The 22676-nt window shown below is 52.1% G+C and overlaps 1 protein-coding gene across 9 annotated transcripts in view; it reads right to left on the reverse strand.

The window, feature by feature from the left end:
- Window positions 1–1435: 1435 nt before the first annotated feature.
- The window catches only part of HAPLN2 (hyaluronan and proteoglycan link protein 2), a 28524-nt gene continuing 7283 nt past the window's right edge, over window positions 1436–22676 (reverse strand). Inside the window, exons 1-10 of one of the 9 annotated variants that reach the window (XM_084613508.1) lie at window positions 22522–22674; window positions 15895–16139; window positions 15600–15736; window positions 13364–13457; window positions 9465–9509; window positions 8133–8246; window positions 5324–5677; window positions 4006–4122; window positions 3191–3376; window positions 1436–2838 (exon numbers count right to left, since the gene is read on the reverse strand). In XM_084613508.1, coding sequence (XP_084469634.1) covers window positions 2555–2838; window positions 3191–3376; window positions 4006–4122; window positions 5324–5677; window positions 8133–8220 — 1029 coding nt within the window. In that variant the 5' untranslated portion in view covers window positions 8221–8246; window positions 9465–9509; window positions 13364–13457; ... (1 more) ...; window positions 15895–16139; window positions 22522–22674 and the 3' untranslated portion in view covers window positions 1436–2554. The other 8 variants (XM_084613506.1, XM_084613509.1, XM_084613507.1 and 5 more) reach the window with 8 other exon arrangements.

The raw sequence follows: 22676 nt of genomic DNA on the forward strand, positions 1-22676 counted from the left end.
ACCGGAAGAGATTCAGCCGGGGGCGGGGCCTCAGGGTGGCGCACAGGTGGAGCGGGGGCCGCGGTCCGGGTGCCAGGACCCCCAAAAGATTAATCCGGCCCTGCGGGTGCTGAGCACCCTCTATTTTTTTTCAAGTGGGTATATTTGAGCCCCGGAGTATCCACAGAGTCGGCACTTCTGGCAGCTAAGGCCTCCCAGTGATAGATCAGGGCGCCCCTGAGGCTCGGTGCGGTGCACACAAGGGGCAGAGCTATGGTCTCGGCTCCACCTCACCCTGTGCGGGCAAATCGCAATCACTCCGGGCCTCAGTTCCCCCACCTGCAAAATGGGGCTAACAGTCCATCCCCTGCGTGCCTTGCCAGGGGATGCGAAATGGCTCAGAGCAGCCCCGGTGCACCAGCGCACCGGGGCCCTGATCCCACTTGGCACCACCTGCTGCTACGGTCCGACACATACGAAAAGATTCGGCGGCTGGGTCTACACTGCAAACTTAAATCGGTGTAACCGTGTCACTCCGGGGTGTGAAAAATCCATGCCCCCGAGCGGCATAGTTATATTGATCTAACCCACAGCGCAGACAGTGCAATGAAGCTCTCCCATAAATGGAGCTACCGCCTCTTGGGGAGGTGGATTAACAACGCCAACAGGAGCAGGTCTTGAGTAGAGTCTTCACTGAAGTGCTACAGGGGCAGCTCTGTATGTGAAGACAAGCCCTTGGGGGAGTTGGTGGCTGGGACTGGCTGGCTAACGGGCGTGGTGGTAAGGGCTATGCTGGAACCTTTCAGCTATAGGCAGCTGGCAAAGGATCAAACCATCCCTGACCGAACTCTGGGCAAGTCTTAGTCTGGGCAAGCTCTTGCGCTGCAAGGTAATTTCTCCTAAAAATGTAACGAGACCTCAGATTGAGCACGTAAGCTGGATATCTGCCACCCACAACATGGGTAAGTCTGGCCTCTCGCTAGTGACTAGTCCACATACAAAGTTCGTGAGTCAACCTGTGGAACTCCTCGCCAGAGGATGTTGTGAAGGCCAAGACCATAACAGGGTTCAAAAAACAACTAGATATGTTCATGGAGGATAGGTCCATCAAGGGCTATTAGCCAGGATGGGCAGGGATGGCGTCCCTAGCCTCTGTTTACCAGAAGCTGGGAATGAGCGAAAGGGGATGGATCACTTGATGAGTCCCTGTTCTGTTCATTCCCTCTGAGGCACCTGGCACTTGCCACTGTCAGAAGACAGGGTGCTGGGCTAGATGGACCCTTGGTCTGACCCACTATGGCCGTTCTTATGTTTTTATGCTTCAGCTAAGGGGGCATAGTGCTTCAGTTGACACATTAGCAGCTCATGCCTTCTAGCTCTGAAAGTCGTTGGTTCGAGGGTCGGATTGTGTCACCCTATGGCTAATACGCAGGCAAAAAACAACCCCAAGGTGCTATTTTTGGGTGGGTTTACCATCATTTTATTAATTTACATGAATAAACTCAATTAGTCAAACTCTTTACTTTCCATCCTTTCACATATAGACACTGAACGGCTTCTTCATGGGGGGAGCCTGGCGGGTGTTGGGATTAAAAAACAGACCTTCACAAGCACAGTGAGCTGGCTGGGGGCTTGTGTGCACTGCCGCCCTCTGTTGGAATGGAATCAGAGTGGCTCAACTGTGCATCATAGCCCCTATACTGCTGCTAATTAAGGAGATGCTTCTTTAGCTCAAGTGGAAAGGGACCTGTGCTTTGCAGAGCAGGGGGATCTGAGTTGTGACCTTGCTATCGTTGTGAATTTCCACAAGCATGAGTAAGTATACGGAGAGTCAGGAAGTTTTTTTTATCTCCAGGGGCACCCATCCCCTGTTGAAAATAGGTGAGTAATGGATACAAAATGCCATTTCTTCGTTAGCTTTAAACTAAACCAAAAAAATCTACAGCTACTGGTTATTCCTCAGAGGGGTCCAGCGACCTCGTGGGAGCAGGACACTGGATTTTTACTGTGTCCCATGGATTCTGTCTTCTTCTGACAACCCCCTGCTCCAGATGGCAGCTAACAAACATCAGGAGCCAAAACCTAGGAGAGCAAAAGCCCCGAGAAGACCAAAGATGTTCTGAGGTTGGGGGCTTTGCTATTTCCATTGTCGCTTGCTCTCTGTGTCGAAAGGGTGGAATTCACCCCTGGGTAGAGGGTCCAAATCGGCCCAGGGGTTGAATTTTGTGTCAGATTCACCGCTCCAGAGAACAGATTCCTCTGTTCACAGAACAGGGCAAGCAGCCTATCGGCCTCTCCCTGCCAGCACTCCTGGAGGAACCACGTCTAGACATGAGACAGGATTCTGGTCTCCATGGCCGGTCCAGTCCTTGGTCTCTCTGCTAAGGCTGACTATGAGAGGATGGGCCAAGCGAGCGTTATGTGCTGCTGGAAACCAGCCTGAGACCCACTGGGAAAGAGAAATACGCATGGGAGATGGATCTCATGACCCTTGAAAGGCACAGGCAGCTGGAAACCAGTGAAGAGCAGAGCTGCCGTCCCCTAGCCGGCATCCCATCATCACCCTGCGCCATCCCTATTTCACCGAGAAGCAGTAGGTCCCGTACGTCCTCTGCTCCTTGTTGGGAAAGCCGAAGCTCCGGACGCCGGGGTCCGGAAGGCCCCCGCAGCGGGTGCGAGGGGTGGTGATGGGGTAGCGGACGCTGCCATCCGCCAGCCAGCCCCCGTCGCAACGGTCCAGCTGGGAGAACTTCCAGGCGGAGTAGAGCTGCCCGACCTTGGCAATGGTGGCCCCTTGGTTGCGGCAAGCCTGCCCCGCCTCTTTGAAGCTCAGGTGGCCCCGGAGGAAATTGACCTGGCCTGGGGAGAGAGAGAGGGAAGGGAGGGTGTCAGGGCGAAGGTCACATGGGACGCTGGGTGGTGTGGGGACCTGCCATGGAGATGCCAAGGGTCCCTCTAGCCTGGCTAGAAAACAGCAGGTCCCACCTAGCTCATGGGCAATGCCTGCTTCAGGAAGGTGGCATGGAGCAGGGGACATTTGCCATTGCCCTGGGAGGAATGACCCAGATGGGGAAGAGGGGCTATCACACCAGACGGAGTAGTGAGCTGACCCAGAACAGGAGGGGGTACCAGACGAGCTGACCCTTTGGTCTGATCTTTTCTCCCTATGCTCTGCGGTTGCATGGAGCCACCACGTTCCCTCTGGACGTACCCCTCACAGCGGAGGTGAAGCAGAATGCGTCAAACCGGTCCTTCCGCTTGTCCTTGGCCCCGTAGGTCCGAACTCCCGGGAGGAGAAGCCGCCCTCCACAAGGCTCTCGGGGGTTAATAATGGGGTAGTGGACGGTCCCGTCAAGAATCCAGCCTGCGTTACACCAGTCCAGCCCTTCGGTCCATGCTGTGGGTTAGTGAGAGAAAAAGGGACGGGCAAGCTCAGTGCATTGCGGGCAGAGCACGGGGACCACGGGGCACTGATGAACGTCAGAACCAAGCTACAGGATACCTTTATAATGACCCTTATTCTCCACTGGCCCGCATCTCGTGCAGAGCAAATGGGGGGTCTATCCCCAGCTCTGGGAGAGAGAGTGGTCCAGTGCTTTGAGGAACCGGTTCTAATCCCAGCTCTGGGATGGTGGGGTGTGGCATAGCAGTTCGAAGAGAGGGGGTTGGGGGCCAGGACTCCTGGGTCCTATTCCCAGATCTGATGATCCTACTGTCCAATGCTTCTCTAAACCAAAGCTGGCTGTTGTAACGATTCTGTAACATCCGATGAAGGGGGTTTTAGCCCACAAAAGCTTATGCCCAAATACATTTGTTAGTCTCTAAGGTGCCACAAGGACTCCCGGCTACCACTCTGAAACCTGATTACCCTTCTGTCTCTGATATTTACATGGCAATGATCTGCAGACCTGTTAAAGCATCCTAAATAAATAAAGAAATTAACTATTTCCCCCCCAAGCATATCTAGAGCAAAGTCTGTGAATTAGCCACCAGAGGAGGTGGGTGAAACAGACAGAGGCTGGTTACCTTTGTAGAGCTGCTGATAAGTGGCCAGCCTGGAGTCCTGCTCCTCACAGGCCTGCTTAGCCTCAAAGTAGTTGAATCTGTAGCGCCCCTGGCTGGTCTGGTAGGGGAAGACGACACCTGGGTGATCGTAAGAGAAAGGGAGTGAGCTGGTATTCTGGGATCAGAGGGTCGATTGGGAATCTCAGGGCAGGGTGCCGGCCTCTGCACCTGCTTGACAATATTTTGACGGAACCCTTTTCTGTCGGAAAATGCAGGTTTGTCGAAATCCAAATGATTTGCAGGAACTCGTCGACTTTGACGACATTTGCCGTGGGAACAAGTTGACGCAATTCACTTCACCTTTCTCGTTTCAATACAGTCGGAAGCATTTCGCTTCACGGCCACTTTTTTTTCTTTATGTTATAATAATATAAAAATAGTCAATATTATTGAGACAGACTATTGGATACTGTGTAGTCTATTAGCCTGTGTCAATGTCCCCGAAATGTTTTGAAGTTTCTGAATCAAAATCCTTCAGAATTTCTGTTCCATGGTGAATTTCAAAATTTCGACTTCTCTTTCCGGATCCGGAATGAAAACAAAGTTTGAAATGTCAGGATTTCCCATGGGACAGAAATTCCGTTTCCCAACCAGATCTGCTGGCACCCTGGGGACCCCCCACGGTATTATTCCATTACAGCAGCGCATCGAAGGCTCACATGAGATCAGAGACACAGAGCAAGAGGCAGTTCTTGCCCCGGAGAGCTCACAGTCTGAATAGGCAGACAGAGGGTGGGAAGGGAAACCAAGGCACAGCGACGGGGCAGAGGCTTGCTCAAGGTCACCCAGCAGGGATTTGGGGAGGAGTGGCCGCAGGGACCCCCTGCAATGTGTAGGGATGGCTGGAAGGACCCAACTCACCCCTACGCTCAGAAGGAGCTGGAGGCAGAGGGGAAGCGAGCTAAGGCTTTTAAAACCACTTTCCTCATGGGCTCCCACCAGGGGATGCAGGTTCTCCTACCTCCCCCCAGGACCCACTTCCACGGGATGCAGCTTCCCCTGCCTCCTCTCGGGGAGCCCCGCCAAAGGACGCAGCTCCCCCTGCTACCCCCCCGAGGGGCCCCCCCGCCAGGGGACACGGCTCGCCTACTTCTCCCCTGGCCCCCCCGCCAGAGGACATGGCTCCCCCCCCACTTTTCCTCCAGCCCCCCGCCAGGGGACGTGGCTGCCCCCAGCCCCCGGGGCTCCCATCGGCAGAGGGTCTCTCCCCTGAAGAGGATGGGGCCATTGCTGGACGGAGGGGGACCGTTCCCAGGCCGCCGTGGGAGCCGGGACTTACCGTCCAGCATCAGCGTCAGCGACAGGCTCTCGTCTTCCAGCCCATTGACCAGCTGGCAGCGGTAGCGTCCCTCGTCCTCCAGCGCCACCCCGGCGATGGTGAGGGAGGCGTCGTTGCGGTGGCCACGCCTCAGCCGGGCCCGCCCGCCCAGCTGCCCGTAGGTCTTGTGCTGGGCCCCGCTGGTGACCAGGATGACGCTCTCCAGCAGCTCGGCCGGCTCCACCTTGCTCCATTTCACCTGGTAGTGGGGGGGCCGTGCCCGCAGGACGCAGGGCAGGGTGACCGTGGCACCGCGCTGGGTGTGCACCACCTCCTGGAGGGGCTCCAGCAGGTACTGCAGGCGTGGGGTGGGGGCTGTGAGGAGACACCGGCAGGGGGAGGTGCATCGAACCCCCGGCCTCGCTTGGCCGGCAGCCTCCCGAGATGCCCGAGGGTCGCGGCTCTCCTCCGAGACCTGCTCTGTTTGCCTGCTGATGCCCTTCAGTCCCAAACGGCAACCCTGCACCCTGCTATTCCAGCCCCGAGCTCCCCCCCCGCAGCACCCCCGATGCCCCTCAGTCCCGACCCGCAGCCCCACCCTGCTATTCCAGCCCCGAGCTCCCCCCAGCACCCCAGTGCCCTCAGTCCCGACCTGCAGCCCCACCCTGCTATTCCAGCGCCGAGCTCCCCCCTGCAGCACCCCCGATGCCCCTCAGTCCCGACCCGCAGCCCCACCCTGCTATTCCAGCCCCGAGCTCCCCCCAGCACCCCAGTGCCCTCAGTCCCGACCCGCAACCCCACCCTGCTATTCCAGCCCCAAGCTCCCCCCAGCACCCCTCAGTCCTGCCCCACAGTCCCACCCTGCTATTCCAGCCCTGAGCTCCCCCCAGCACCCCCGATGCCCCTCAGTCCCGACCCGCAGCCCCACCCTGCTATTCCAGCCCCGAGCTCCCACCAGCACCCCAGTGCCCTCAGTCCCGACCCGCAACCCCATCCTGCTATTCCAGCACCGAGCTCCCCCCAGCACCCCAGTGCCCCTCAGTCCCGACCCGCAACCCCACCCTGCTATTCCAGTCCCGAGCTCCCCCCAGCACCCCCGATGCCCCTCAGTCCCGACCCGCAGCCCCACCCTGCTATTCCAGCCCCGAACTCCCCCCCGCAGCACCCCCGATTCCCCTCAGTCCCGAACCGCAACCCCACCCTGCTATTCCAGCCCCGAGCTCCCACCAGCACCCCAGTGCCCTCAGTCCCGACCCGCAACCCCATCCTGCTATTCCAGCACCGAGCTCCCCCCAGCACCCCAGTGCCCTCAGTCCCGACCCGCAACCCCACCCTGCTATTCCAGCCCCAAGCTCCCCCCAGCACCCCTCAGTCCTGCCCCACAGTCCCACCCTGCTATTCCAGCCCTGAGCTCCCCCCAGCACCCCCGATGCCCCTCAGTCCCGACCCGCAGCCCCACCCTGCTATTCCAGCCCCGAGCTCCCACCAGCACCCCAGTGCCCTCAGTCCCGTCCCGCAACCCCATCCTGCTATTCCAGCACCGAGCTCCCCCCAGCACCCCAGTGCCCCTCAGTCCCGACCCGCAACCCCACCCTGCTATTCCAGTCCCGAGCTCCCCCCAGCACCCCCGATGCCCCTCAGTCCCGACCCGCAGCCCCACCCTGCTATTCCAGCCCCGAACTCCCCCCCGCAGCACCCCCGATTCCCCTCAGTCCCGAACCGCAACCCCACCCTGCTATTCCAGCCCCGAGCTCCCACCAGCACCCCAGTGCCCTCAGTCCCGACCCGCAACCCCATCCTGCTATTCCAGCACCGAGCTCCCCCCAGCACCCCAGTGCCCCTCAGTCCCGACCCGCAGCCCCACCCTGCTATTCCAGCCCCGAGCTCCCCCCAGCACCCCAGTGCCCCTCAGTCCCGACCCGCAACCCCACCCTGCTATTCCAGTCCCGAGCTCCCCCCCAGCACCCCCGATGCCCCTCAGTCCTGACCCGCAGCCCCACCCTGCTATTCCAGCCCCGAACTCCCCCCCGCAGCACCCCCGATTCCCCTCAGTCCCGAACCGCAACCCCACCCTGGTATTCCAGCCCCGAGCTCCCCCCAGCACCCCAGTGCCCTCAGTCCCGACCCGCAACCCCACCCTGCTATTCCAGCCCTGAGCTCCCCCCAGCACCCCTGATGCCCCTCAGTCCCGACCCGCAGCCCCACCCTGCTATTCCAGCCCTGAGCTCCCCCCAGCACCCCCGATGCCCCTCAGTCCCCACCCGCAACCCCACCCTGCTATTCCAGCCCCGAGCTCCCCCCAGCACCCCAGTGCCCTCAGTCCCGACCCGCAGCCCCACCCTGCTATTCCAGCCCTGAGCTCCCCCCAGCACCCCCGATGCCCCTCAGTCCTGACCCGCAGCCCCACCCTGCTATTCCAGCCCCGAGCTCCCCCCAGCACCCCTCAGTCCCGACCCACAGCCCCACCTTACTCCCCCAGTCCAGGGTTCCCCTTCCACATGCACGGCTGCAGCACTGGGGTCCTGATTTGCCTCCTACAGTCCAGGTTCCCTTCCCCTGCCCCCCTTGCTGAGGCCACTCAACCCCAGCCTGCTGCCCCCATTTCTATTCCAGCCCCAGGTGCCCGACTCACAGCCGTGCAAGTGCACCTCAAACCGGCCTCCTGCTATTCCCGGCCTCCCCCGGGCTGTGACCTCAACTTTAAACTGCAGCACTTTGTGACGCAGATGGGTTGGGACTAGGGTAAGAGCCAAACTGCCCCATGCTGGAAAGGGGAACAGGGGAAAGGAGCTGGCAGATTCGTTGGGAGGAAGAGAACATGGTTACCCACCTGGACCCCCAGTTGCCTTCTGGTAAATACTTAAAGCAGCTGGCAGAGAAGAGAGGCAGACTGAAGCCAGCAGCATCAGCTGGTGCATACTTAGCTGTGGGGCCAGGAACGTGCCTGAAAAAGGATTGAGGTTTTGTTCTAGCCAGGCTCACCAGGTGGCACCGTTCCACATAGTTATTTTGCTCCTGTGGGGTTTTTGAAGAAATTCTTCATGGTTAGAGTTTTGCGATTAAGTTTCGTTTAGGGGGAGCTGTTGCAAGCAGCAGGAGCGTTTGCTCACAGGGAGCGCGTGGCAGAGCAGGGAATTGTATCCAGATCTCTGGCTAGCTCCCTAACCACTGGACAATCCTCCTTCTCTCCCCATTCATATAATCACAGCAATGTTGGGCTGAAAGGGACCTCGAAAGGTCATCAAGTGCAGCCCCTGGCACTGAGGCAGGACCAAGTAAACCCAGACCATCCCTGACAGGGGTTTGTCCAACCCTGTTCTGAAAAACCTCTAGCGATGGGGATTTCACAACCTCCCTTGGAAGCCTGTTCCAGAACTTAACTCCCCGAGAACGTTTTTGCTAATATCTAACCTAAACCTCCCTTACTGCAGATCAAGTCCCTTGCTTCCTAGCCTAACAAGGAGAACAATCGATCCCCATCCCCTGTAGAACAGCCCTTCACATATTTGAAAACTGTTCTCAGGTCCTCCCTTCAGTCTTCTTTTCCCAAGACTAAACATGTCCAGATTTTTTCACCTTTCCTCACAGGTCAGGGTTTCTAAACCTTTTGTCATTTTTGTTGCTCTCCTCTGGGCTTTCTCCAACTTATCTACATCTTTCTTAAAGCCTGGGGCCGAGAACTGGACACAGGACTCCAACTGAGGCCTCACCAGTCTGCACAGAGTGGGACAATTATCTTCTGCGCCTCACGTACGACGCTCCTGTTAATACACCCCAGAAGGATAATAGCCTTTTTTTGCAACTGTGTCCCATTGTTGACTCACATGCAATGTGTGATCCACCCTAACCCTCAGATCCCTTTCAGCAGTACAGCTGGACTCACCAGTTATTCCCCATTTCGTGGTCATGCGTTTGATTTTTCCTGCCTAAGCGAAGTACTTTGCACATGTCTTTACTGAACTTCAGTGCTGCAGGAGAGCAAGGGGATATCGCACGTGTCGTGCAGGATCGAATAGAACAGACCATAGTTTGATTCTTTGTGTTATTGGCTGGTACAGCACCTAGCACTGTGGGGCCCTGGCTCCTAATTGGGCCCCACAAGGGGTTATCACAGTAATAATAATGGTTAACTACAGGATTTGGGTTTCTCTCTGATACTTACTCGGTCGAGCTCCCAGAGGGTCTCCGGCCACTTCTGACACCTGGGCTGTGGAGAGAAATGGGATTCAATGCAGCTGGCCCATTGGTTCCCCACTCATCTCCCCCATTGGCCTCGCCTATGGAGAGCAAGAGGCTGTCAGGGCAAGCTGACCCAGCCCGGGTGAAAGAGGAACCAACTCACACACCCACCCAAGGCTCAAACCAAACCCAGAATGGGCTTCACCATGGTCCCGTATGCCTGAGGTTCGCCCACTGCCAATCAACACCAGGTGGCCAGACCAGCCGTGCTAGGCATTCATGGTCTGCGTCCGCTGCCTCCCGGATCCCCAGCTTGTTCCAGTGCCAGGCAGAGCTCAGCAGGTTGTTGGATGCTTCCCTGCGCTGTCCCAGACACCTCAGCAGGACTAGTCGAGGAGATTGGCCGAAAAATTTCCTCCAAACTTTTTTTGTGCCAGAAAACGCAGACTTGGGTCAACCAAACCATTTCACAGATCAGTGTTGAATTTGCTGAATTTGTTTTGGTCGTAAGAATTTTTTTTGTTACAAATCCGCCCGATTTGATTCTTTCCGTTCAAAACACTTTTGTTTGGCCACTTAATTATGTAAAAAAATGGTTTAAAAGGCTCACGGAGTAACTGTTTTGTTTGATCCGAATAAATTCTCACCAGCTCCAGGGTTTCGACACGGCCAGAGAACTGAAAAAATATCAGTTCTTCACACAGCTCTCATTCCAACACATGGTTCATGCAGCATCCCAAGAGATTTCTGAGCCTCACCCCAAATTTTGCCTCTGCTTCCATGTCCCTCTTTGCCTCCAATTAACCCCAGTAATACGGCTATGAATGCTTCCACTAACAAACAAGTTCTTTGCACATCTCTCGCATCTTCCCATGCAAAGATGTCAAAGCACTTTACAAACATAAATACATTAAGCCTCATGGCCATCAGGAAGTTTAGACTTGAAATTAGACGAAGGTTTCGAACCATTGGAGGAGTGAAGTTCTGGAACAGCCTCCCAAGGGGAGCAGTGGGGGCAAAAGACATATCTGGCTTCAAGACTAAGCTTGGTAAGGGATGGCATGATGGGATAGCCTAATTTTGGCAATTAATTGATCTTTAACTATTAGCGGTAGATATGCCCAATGGCCTGTGATGGGACACTAGTTAGGGTGGGATCTGAGTTACTTCAGAGAATTCTTTCCTGGGTGTCTGGCTGGTGAGTCTTGCCCACATGCGCAGGGTTTAGTCGATTGCCATATTTGGGGTCGGGAAGGAATTTTCCTCCAGGGCAGATTGGCAGAGGCCCTGGGGGTTTTTTGCCTTCCTCTGCAGCGTGCAGCACAGGTCACTTGCTGGAGGATTCTCTGCACCTCGAAGTCTTTAAACCACGATTTGAGGACTTCAATAGCTCAGACATAGGTCAGAGGTTTGTTACAGGAGTGGGTGGGTGAGATTCGGTGGCCTGCGCTATGCAGGAGGTCAGACTAGACGATCATAATGGTCCCTTCTGACCTTAAAGTCTATGATTCTATGATTTTCAAAGAGGCCAGGGGTGGGCCAATGCCACTGACTGCCAATGGGATTTAGGCACCTCATTTTCTTAGAGTCATTTGAAAGCCTCCCCTGGTCCCATACTGTGGGTATTAGCAGCCCCTATTTTAGAGACAGCAAAACTACAGCACAGAGAGGTTAAGTGATGGCCTAATTTTACACAGCAAGCACAGGCCAGAGCTGGGGACAGAACTCAGAAGTCCTGGAGGTGAAATCAATGGGTATTTTGCTACTGACTTCAGTGAAGCCAGGATTTCACCCCGGGCTCGTAGCACTATGTCTTATTTATCATCATTATCATCTGGACAACAGTTGTATGTAGGCGAACCGGTCATGGACCGGAGTCCCACGCTGCAAGGAGCTGTCCAGCCTCCTTCCCCACCCTCCACTCTTTGGCCCCCTCCTCTGACCTGTGGCCCCAATTCTCCATCACCCTGCCCCTTGCGCAGTCATGGAGATCCATGCAAAAGGCATGCAAAGCGGGTGCAAATCGCCAGTGGATCAGTGCACATGTAATTTGCACCCCGTAGGGAATGGGTGGGAATGACAGCAGAAGGTGCAAGGCAATGGAGGATAAAAACTCTGTTTCTATAAAGCGTCCCCCTACCCTGCCATACCTCCAGCTCGACACTTACTGTACGAGGTTCCCTACAGCCCATTGTCCTCTACAAGATGCACTCAGTCTGTTACCCTTTGGTAGGAACGACTCTAGACAAACACAAATTGCATCGTTCTGTGGCTTTCACATGGGTTGATTAACATTTCTGGAATCCAAGGGGCTGGCGGTTCTGTCTCTTTTGGTTCTGTGTTTGGTTCTGAGTTTGGGCTCCTAGGCGCTACCCCAATACGCTAACACATCACGAGAGATAGGCCCTGCCCTGAAGAGTTTACAGTCTACACAGACAAGAGGTGGGATGGGGGGAAAGAGCGAAGGGAAGTGACTGGCCCAAGGATCACCCAGCAGGCTAGTGTCCTACCCACTAGGCAATGCTGCCCTACCTATTGAATCTTCTGAACCTCCTCTCACGTCGCTGAGGAACCACACCCACTGTCAGATCCCTTTGGGGATCGTGGGTAAGAGACGATGAAGGGAGGCAAAGGAGTATTACGGGGAGTGCGGGTGGTGTGTGGCTGGGAGGGTGAAGCTAATTCAACTCGACCCCTGCCCTCTACAGCAAACCAGGAGGGGGTCTGGCTGACTTCCCACTAGCCCACAATAACCAGCATTGTGAGGCTGAAGAGCTGGGTCTGGATGTTTTGACTCAGCTGCCTCTGACTAGTTCCTGCAATGACTAGAGGCTCCAAGTGAGACTGGGGTCCCATTGCGCTAGGTGCTGTATGGACACAGTCCCTTAGAATCAAAACAGACGGGGAATGGGAGGGGAAACTGAGGCACACAGCCTTGCCCTAGGTCACACAGCAGGTTAGCTTCAGATATGAGACTACCCACATCTCCCCACTCCCATGCCAGTGCCAGATCCACTAGACTGGGGTCGTGAAACTTACTGACTCTCCGAGCCACACATGAGAATCTTTAGACGTTCGAGAGCCAGGGCGCACCTCCCAGGGCTTGGGGCTTCAGCCCTGTGGGAGGTGCCTGCCGGGGCTCAGGGCTTCAGCCACACTCCTGCTGAAGTCCCAAGCCCCAGCAGATGCCCTGAGACCCTCTTCCTCACTGGGCATAATCCCCTACCCCACCATGCTGCTGCAAGGCAGAGGTCCTGAGCTTCCCACCCACCAAGTCTGGTAGGTGGAGAGTGGGGGGAGCCCGGGGGACACCACGAGCCGTGCTTTAATGGTAAAAGAATCCCTACCAGTAGAGCCATGTGTGGACACACAAATTTGTATCTGCACCCGAACCACACCCATGCTAATGAACTTGTATCTGACCCGCCCTCCATCTTTTATATGCATCTGCCCCAGTCCCCTCTCACATCGTTAGAGCCCTGCACGGACACACAAATTTGGATCTGCAGCCGATCCCCAAAGATGGTAAACAATGCACCCGCGTCCGGGGATGCAGACATCCATGGATATAAAGCGGCTATCTGCGGAGTTGCAGGGCTCTACGTACCAGCTCCGGTCCCGTACCTTGTACGTTCACAGGGAAATCCTCTGCCAGCCCACCGTACCCCTCCAAACCGAGCCGTGAAAAAGACAAAGCAATCCTTTGAGAGCTCTCCTCCACCACCTGCTGCTGCACGCCCGCCCGGGCCAGACTGCTGGCATAGGGGTGACTCAGCACCCTGTTACGCATCTGGCATGACGCACGCTCGCAAAAACCCGGTCCCGTCTCCATCACAAACGTCCCATTGTTGGACGGGAGAGGAACGGAAAGACCAAACTTGCCGTTGGGTTCATTGGAAGAGGCGGCTCCTGGCTCCTTCCATGGCTAGTGGACACATCTGCTATCATCGGGCATCGGGGACGGTGAGAGGCCTGCCTGCTCTGGGAGAGGAAATCAAATAACCAGAGAACAAGTTCTGCTTTGGAAGATCTAGGCTTTGTGCTCTTTGGACAGCATCAAAATTGTCTGGGTGGTGGCTGTATCTCCTTTTCCCTCTCTCTCTCCCTCTCAATCCCTCCCTCCGGCCCAGGACCAGTAAACAGTTGGTGTGTCTGTATTTTCCCCTTTCATGACCAAGGAGGATGTACAATTTCCCATTGTGAGCATCTTTCCCTTTATTGTTCTGCTCAGCAGAACAGAGCAGCCCCAGTGAACAAGCCCATCTTTATATGCAGCCGCAGAGTTGGGGGAATTCAGAGTAGCTGTCAACACCATTCAGACCCACATCTCCTCCGAACCAGATCCAAAGCTGGTGGAAAGACACCCATTCGCTTCCAGTGGCTTTGGATCAGCTGATCCCTTGAAGCATGAGAGCTGATCATCTCTGAAATGCTACTGTAGGTCTGTAAATTAACTGGTCTTCTCCTCCACTGTGCCCCCGGCCCCTCCAAACACAGACTGGCAGAGTTTGCTTGAAACAGTCCCCACAATATGTTAGCAAGGGTTGCTCCAGATGGGAAAAGGTTAATGAGTTCCGATGACTCTCTGGTGCTAGGGGCTGGTTAACCCGACCGGGTATAAAAGAGGGGGGCGTGGGTCTCGGCGATAAGAGGATCTAGGGTGTGGGCTGAGCAGTCTTGAGGAAGGAACCCAAACAGCAGGCAAGCTTGGGAGGTCACAAGCCTATCTAGGTTCCTATACAGCACCCATTACAGCAGCAACAGAGTGCTCTACCTGGATCTACTGCTAGTGGTCCCAGCTGGTATAAACTGGTACAGCTCCCATTGACGTCAATGGAGCTACACTGGTTTACACCAGCTGGCGAATTGGCCCATTGACCTCAAGGCATCTCAAGCACGGCACTGCTAGAAACACAGCATGATGCTACATGGCAGCATCTGCACTGGGTAGGATGCTGGAGACTTGATCTAAAGCCAGAAGCACCAGAGACTCAAGGAAAGGGCGCTAGGGGCTGTACAGACACAGAACAAAGAGACGTTCCCTGTCCCCGAGAGCGTCCAATCTTTCCAAGCAAATGATCGCTCCTGCTGTTTGGCTCACTGTTTGGGGCGGGGCAGGAGCTGCATTCTGTTTCGGGTTTGGCTGTTTCCCTCCCCAACCCCGCCAGTGTGCAACTTTTGATTGGGCAGCTTAGTCCCACCGGGAGATGTCCAAAAAAAAAATTAAGTCTTTTGAAAATCACAAGGTCAAAAGTTCTATCTGACGGGGACAGGGGGCAAAAAGCCGGATTAAAAAAAAAAAAGCTCGAAAAATTATTTTAAAAAAATAATAACCAAGGGCTGAATCCAGCAGCACGAAACCAGCCTTCCATAACTCCGCAACGTTTGCGCGATTGACATTACTAAAGTGCTGGTCAGCGCTCAGGGCCTTTCCTCATTCCACCTACCCCACCACGCCAGACGAGCGATTTAGATGGCTCCCTTTTTGGGGATGACCCAGTTAAGACACCTTGAGAGGGGCCTGATTTTCGGAGAGCGCGAAGGACCCGTCCTCTGGAAACCAGGCCTCTTTCGTGTGTCTCAGCTGGGCACTGGAAATCACTCGTGATGTTTGGAAGAACAAGCCAGGGTGTTCTGAAGGCAGAAATCCCTCATTAGCCCAAAAGAGAGAGACTCGGGAACGGACAGGGCTGGGTGAGGGCAATCCAGGGTCCTAGGCGTACTAGGACACCGGTCCCCACCCCGGCACAGCCCCGAGTCGTGCTGCCACCTGGTCAGGTTTCCCCCGGATCGCCCGTTTTTCGAGGCAGCCGTCCTGGGAAATGTGTCAGGGTGGTGCGGTACAGGCTGCCACTGCCAGCTGTCTGGTTTTGCAGGCTCAGGAGCGTCCCGGCTGCCCTGGGTTTTTGTACCTCAGAGATGCCAGTGCATGCAGCTCCCGGTTCCGCTCCGAAACGGAAGCAATGCTCCCCCTCTCCCCTCTGGAGAGACGGGGGTGGTAGCTGGGGATCCCCTCCCCCACAAGCTGCGTTCATACCCCTCCACACACACAGGCCTATAATCCCAAGGTCTCAAACCAGCCCTGACAGGGACGCGTAGCTCCGCTTCGGTAACATACCTGCCTCATTTTGGCTGGGGCCTGATCCTGAGGCCGCTGAAGTTGATGGAAAGGCTCCCCATTCATTTCCCCAGGCTTTGGATCGGGCCCTTGGTCACAACCCCCCCCCCCCAGCTAAGGCTGGGGATGATCTGTCTCTGAAAGGAGATGAGGAAAAAACAACGGGGACACAATGAGGCTGTGTTCTGGGGACGCGGGATGGAACTGGGCCTTTTCACTCAGCCCCCCCCCCCCCCCCCCCCCGCCCCGGTACCCCTGCCCTGAAGATCCATCTCCAGGGAAGAAGGAAATGTACATCTCTCATGAAACACAAGACAAGCGGCAGTTTGTCTCTGGACAAAGCGATCCTGGCCTCTCCGTGACACGCACTCCACCGAAAACAAGCTTCCCCTCCGGACCGGATGAAAACAAGTCTCCGGGCCTCACTCTTGCTGGCTCGAACGCCCCCTTTACACCGATCGGCCACTGCAATTCACAGTCACGCTCACTTTAAGGCCCCTTTGTGCTGCCAGGCCATACAAAGGAAGCGGATGCCGAAAACTGTGGGGGAGAAAAATCATTTTTCAGGGTCTTTTTTTTTAAAAAACGTCTGTGAAAATGGAGGATTCCCTCAGAAATCTCAGTTGCAACAAAACAGCCATTTTGCTCCAGAAAAGCTAGCTGTTTATCCAGGCGCTAGCCACATAACCCCCTGCAACATCAATGAACGTATCTGCTTGGCGCTTCTTTGACTCGCTGTTAGCCCCATGTTAGGAGTGGGGTGCTGAGGCATGGGGAGATGAAATGACTTGTGCAGATGAAGTCTGTGGCAGATTGAACCCAGATCTCCTGGCTCCTACTCTTCCACACAAACTTACTTCTTTGCTTGCCAGTGCTGTCAGAGGTGGCAATCTGCAGCTAAGCAATGATCCTGATCTTCAGCTGGTATAAACTGGCATCACTCCACGAAGCTAAGGGATCTGTGCTGATTTATGCCAGCTGAGGATCTGGCCCCTTGAAACCAGGGCCAAAGTTAGTGGGGCGGGGGGAAGTCAGAGTCTGGCCATGTGCTGTCCTAAAAGGGATGGGGGCAGGGGGAGGTAAACGAGTCCCCTTGATCTGTTTGACCCAGACCTGAAGAATGTGACAGCAACATGAATTGCACTGGGGACAGGACAAACGTGCTTTGTAGCCAGGGGAGGTGAAGGTAAGTCTTGCTGTAACCAGACCGTGCTGAACGGAGCGTGGCAATGGCTTTGCACCAGGGTGACCCGACTGTGGGTTGACCGGAGAGTGGCCTGATTGATGGGCTGATGTATTGATTATTGATTGAGCTCTTAGACTGCAGGGGGTCAATAAAGGTTCGGTTAGCTGAGTGCTACAGCCTCAGGAATATTATGAGCAGGAGCATTACAATGAGCGGCCCTCAGCGCGCACAAGAAACAGCTGCAATTTATCACAAGTCCCTTGAGCAACAAATCTGCTAACCAGGCCACCGGACACTGAAGTCCAACAGCAGACGTTCAGGGTGTTTAGCACTGTGACTAGCATCATTCACATCTCCTGCTGGGGCAACCTGGACTGTCAGTCACTATTTTCTTCATCATCATCTTCGTCATAATGCTAGTGCCTCCCGACATGTTGGCCCACATCTTTAGCCTGAGTTACGCTTTCACCTACTAATGCTCAGACCTACCCATAAGTATTCCAGCCCTTTGCCCCTTGTCCAGACTTCCTCCTCCCACTAATTTAGGGATGCCCCCTTTCTCATATGCTGCCTTGTTAGTTCCCTTTTCACTGATTAACATGGGCGTCACACAGTTGCCATAGCGACGTGTGGCCGAGCTAAAATTCCCCAAGAAGTTTCTACCAGTCATCTTGCCAAATTAACAGATACATTGTGACAGCTTTTCTAAAACATCAGCAATTAGCACGGCTTGTCCTGTAATCTTGGCAATTTACGGCTACCGCGTTAACTAGTGATCTTGGTGAACAAGTCATGTCAATCTAGTTCAGGCCTCAGGCCTTGTGTGGCTAAGCCAAATATCTTACAGGCCTGAGACTCTGTGTTATGACATTAATTTATACATATATGTTATATTTTAGGATCTACCTCCCAACCCCTTTTTATTTTTTAAGGGGACAAGAGAAATTGGAGAAGGACTTATCCTCCGAAGAGTTTCTCTGAATACTTTGCATTGAATTGAGCTCTGGTGAATGCTGCAGCCCAGAAACTGGAGCCTTCTATTTCCCCAAGAGCAGGTAAAGATTGTTCTCCGCTCCTCCCTATACACCTCATCTTTCCCATGCAAGGCTTGCCTCTGAGGGCCCTGTGCACTCTTCACGACCAGTTCAACCCTTGGTCTCTCCAAGAGTCTGCCAGCCAGGTGGTTACTTTTGCAATGCGGACACCTCTCTGCTGGGAACTGGGCTGAGATCCATCGTGCTCATTTCCTATGGTCCCAGCAGCTCAGGGTGACTTTTACCAGCAGGAAATTAACTGAAACCAGCGACCTAGAACTGAAGGACTGCCAGACCCATCACAAGTCCGTTTAGCTATCCAGCCCTTTCCAGTTTCTTTAAGTTCTAGCCAAACACGGGCATCAGAACCGGACAAAACTCAGCTGATTCCTCCCGCTCAGACTAAAATAAGCAACCACTTTCGCTCCACAGGCCAGATCCTCAGCTGGCGTATATCAGCGCAGCTCCCTCAGCTTCAGCATGACACGGATTTACCCCAGGGGAGAATCTGGCCCTATATGTGAGAAGGCAAACAATAAAAAGGAGAGAATTTACACTGGGACACCCCCCCCCCCTTTAACCACTCTGGCAGCACGAAAACAGCCTCCAAGGAGCGAGCGTAAATGTAATTTATAACTGCTTTAAGTCCCATTTACGCTACTAAGGGACCTCCGTGTAAATGTGAACCAGGGCCAATGTTTGCATTAGATAAGCAGCCATTTCTAGAGCTAGATCTCATTAAAGAACCCTGTTTGTTGATTGCATAATGTTTTGATTGGCTTAAAAAAAACAGATGAAGCATGAAGATAAATGGATTGAAATCTTAGGTTTAATGATTAATTGGGTAATTGCTTTGTTTGAGGTCACTTGAGTTTTATCTGTGTCAACCAGCAGGGGTAAGAAGCCAGATTCTCATTTACGCTTGGGCCCCTTTACACCTCTCTGGCTGTGTAAAAGGGACTCCAGCATTTGAGAGTATCTGGAGCAATATGAGTAAATCTGGGAACACATATTTCCTCAACTGGCTACATCCAAATGAAATTTTGCCCTGAGTAGCGTAAGGGGTGAACTCAGCTTTAGTAATTAACAGCTGCCAGGTAGTTTGTGGAACAGAGTCTTTAACTGGTCCCCCCCTTTTTTTTCCGCCCCGGTGGGTATGTCTACACTGTAAAAGAAGACCTGTGGTAGCGAGTCTCAGAGCCTGGGTCAGTGTAGATGTTCCTGCTCAGGCTGGTGGCTGGGCTTTGAAACCCAGCAAGGGAGGGTGGGTCTGAGATCCCAGGCTTTAGCTGGGATGGGAACATCGACACTGTTCTTTTTAGCCCCATTGTGTGAGCCTGAGTCAGCTGACCTAGACGCTGAGACTCACTGCCGAAGGGGTGGGGGTTTGCCTTGTACACATACCCAGTTTGATTTGGTCTTTGAGGATGCAGGAAATAATACTGGCCCACACCCTGAGCTGGTACAAATTGATGTTGCTTCAGTCAAGCCACGCTGATTTACAGCAGCTAGGGAGTTGGCCTAAAATTTAGAGCCAACTATGGCCTTGGTCCTTCTTTTGCTTGCACTGGGTTAACGCAAGGCTGACATCATTGGCATTAAAGTCAACTCAGTGGCAGAATTATCAACGTGTCCAGTCCTACATTTCTATGGTTATTAAGATAGCATCTAAGGGCTCCCTGCTCCCAAAAGCTAACAATACCTAGCTCCTATATGGGGCTTTTGTAAGCAGTACATCTCAAAGCACTTCACAGTACTTATCCTTACAGCACACTTGTAAGGCAGAGCAATTAGCCACAGTGTACTGGTGGTGAAACTAGGCACAGAGAAGCTAAGTGACTTGCCCAGGATCACCCAAAGAGTCTGCAGCAAAGCAGGGAACTGAACCCAGCTCTACCAAGGTCAAGGCGATTGCCCCAACCATTGGGCCATCCTAAGACAGATGCAGGCTAAGGAAAAGTATACAACAGACAAGCAGAGTGACTAATGGGAGGGCAGCAGACAACATGTTCATTCCACTTTCTTTTGTTTTTTTGTGAGCCAGATTTCAATCTCTTTTACACAGCCGCAAATCTGGAGTAACTCCCGTTACACCAGTGTCATTCCACTGAAGTTAACGGAGATCAGAATCTGATTCAGAGCCTTTAAAATTAAAAAAATGTGTCCACGTCACTTTCCAAAGGCTGTTTTAGTTTATTCAGCGTTTCTCCGCCTCTGCTTTCTCGAGTCTTGGAATTCGCACTGTCTCTGTATGTTACAAACACCTCTCAGCAAATGCAGATGCAGAGAAAAAATGAAATCACACTCTCGGTTCCCCACACCCACTGCCTGCCCATAGAGATGTGTGAAAGAATTTATAAACAGTACAGGCTTTATTAGGAGCATAGAATTTATACACAATACAGGCTGACACAGCTTCTCTGCCCCCAGTTGGGAGACCAAACTTTCTCTCCTTTTCAGCTAATTGACAACCTGGAACTGGGCAAAAATTTTTGGTTCAAACTTTTTTTTGGTGAAAATTGCTGATTCTATAACACTGAATTGTTTTGCGAATTCACATCGAATTCACCCAATCATTTGTTTTGAATAAAAAACAATTTTTTTTAGAAAAGATCAAAACGTTTTGTTCTGATGACATTTTTGAAAATGAGATGGATTGTTTTGGTTTGAGATCACTTTCTGTTGAGAAATTTCATTCAAATTCACTACTCAAAAGCAAAACTTTTTAAAACCTTTTTAAAAAAAATAAAAAAATTTTCAATTCTCTGAAAATTTCAAAAATTTTGTTTTCAGTTTAATCCAAAACATTTTTTTTGGGGGGGGGGGAATTTTTTCAGAATTGCCAGCAAATCAAAACATTCATTTTTCACCTAGCACTATTCTGCAGTCCAATCCATCTAATCTCATATCTACCCAAATCCATTGAATGTAGACCAAAAAACACTTTACAATTGAGTTAAGGTTGAGAGTATGTGTCAGTAATTTAAAAGCTAAAAGGCATTTCAGATATGTCGTAAGTATCCCAAAAACCACACACCGTAAATCCAGGAAATTCAGAGTTAAAGATACATTTAAAAGAAATGCAGATTTTATAGTAAGAAATGTACAACAAAGTTATCCAAACAACCTTAACTCTGCCCTGCCGTGACATCATGCAATAAACATATGATTACAATTAAGACTTTTTAAATAATTTTGGTCCTAAATTAGATACAACTGCTTTTTAAAGACACATTTACTTTTTCCTATATTTTGTTCCCTTATAACATTATGAAACCATGGCAAGAGTGCCTTAACTGTGCATGTCAAACAACCTACCCATGAGAACTCTTGACACAACTGACCAGTCCCTTACTGGTGGGTCATTACAACCAACAGCGTTGTTGCATGCAAATTAGCTTTTGAAGAAGTGCGGTGATTGGTTGAACTACCTTATCTGACAATGGCCTTCCTTAAGAGTTACCTGAGCTGAGCCTGCCTTTAGTCTGTCTAGTCATAAAAATTAGATACAACAATTCAGATAAATTACAAACTAATTTATCCAGTTCACCTGGTTAACATGCTCAAGTGCCTGTGTTATTCTGTTGTTAACAACATTTGGGCCAAAAAAAAGACTGATGGATACTAAATTTCTTCCAGGATCTAGATTTGGGTTAATTTACACTAATAAACTAACAAACATATTTATTTGTAAATTCTCAGAAAATTAATTCTGTGCTCAAAGAGTAAGCACTGTAAATTTGGGGAGGGTACGGGTTATTTTTCATACAAAATACAAAGGTTGAAACTCCTCTTTAAGGGCAATAAACAACTCAGCTTTGATTGTGGAGTCATGATCGACACCTCCATAATAATAGAAACCAATTTATTACCTCTGTCTAACCTAATTCATCTAACCCATCTGGTCCATAAATTTATGCATCTAATCTCTTCAATCTTGAATCTCTAGAAATTAGCATACTGTGGACACTAACACAAATGAACACATCCAATACCAAACTGAATCAATCTAATCCACAATCTAAAATAATCCATTCAATATATAACCAAATACAATCTAATCCATCTATTTTCTAATCTAATTCAATTAATCTACTCTCTAAACCAATGGATAGCACAAAGGAGCCCAATTTGGAAGACATGTAGTCTAGTTTTGGGTCTGCCATTGGCCTGCTGAGTAACCTTGGGCAAGTCACTCCACCCTTCCGTGCCTCAGTTTCCCTATCTATAAAATGATGATAATGCTACAGACCTCCTTTGTAAAGTGCTTTGAGATCTACTGAGGAAAAGCAGGAGATAACAATAACAACACCCATTTCTTGTATAATGCTTTTCACCAATAGGTCTTAAATTGCTTCACAATCTTTAATGTGAGGTTGGGAAGCAAGAGGTAAGTATTATTAATCTAATCCAGTCTGTCTGTTTTGTAACCTAATCTATTGAATCTATAGGCTAACGGAACCCATTTCTCCCTAGCCCCATTCCAGTGCTAGGACTTGCATTTAAATTGTCATCCTCATGCAACAGTTGTGCTGAACTCATTTAATTTGTCTCTGAATCATAACAGGCTGACTCAGCTGCTGTCATGATATGATGCAGTGGGCCAGATCCTCAGCTGGTGTAAAGCAGTTTAGGTCCATTGACCGCCATGGAGTTACAATTGATTTACCTCAACCAGAGATTTGGCTCTAGGAATCCATACCTGGTGCCTCAGTCACTGAGACATTGGCAAAGCTGGCTCTCCACATTCCTCTGTTCCTGCCTAAACAGACAGTTGCTTGCAGGCATGCAGCAATGAAGACATGAGCAAATATTTTCTCATCCTCTGGAGCTGCGCTGTGTTTCAGTGGGAGGGAC

The sequence above is a fragment of the Lepidochelys olivacea genome, assembly GCF_965140295.1.
Source record: "Lepidochelys olivacea isolate rLepOli2 genome assembly, chromosome: 24".
Lineage (NCBI taxonomy): Eukaryota > Metazoa > Chordata > Testudines > Cheloniidae > Lepidochelys > Lepidochelys olivacea.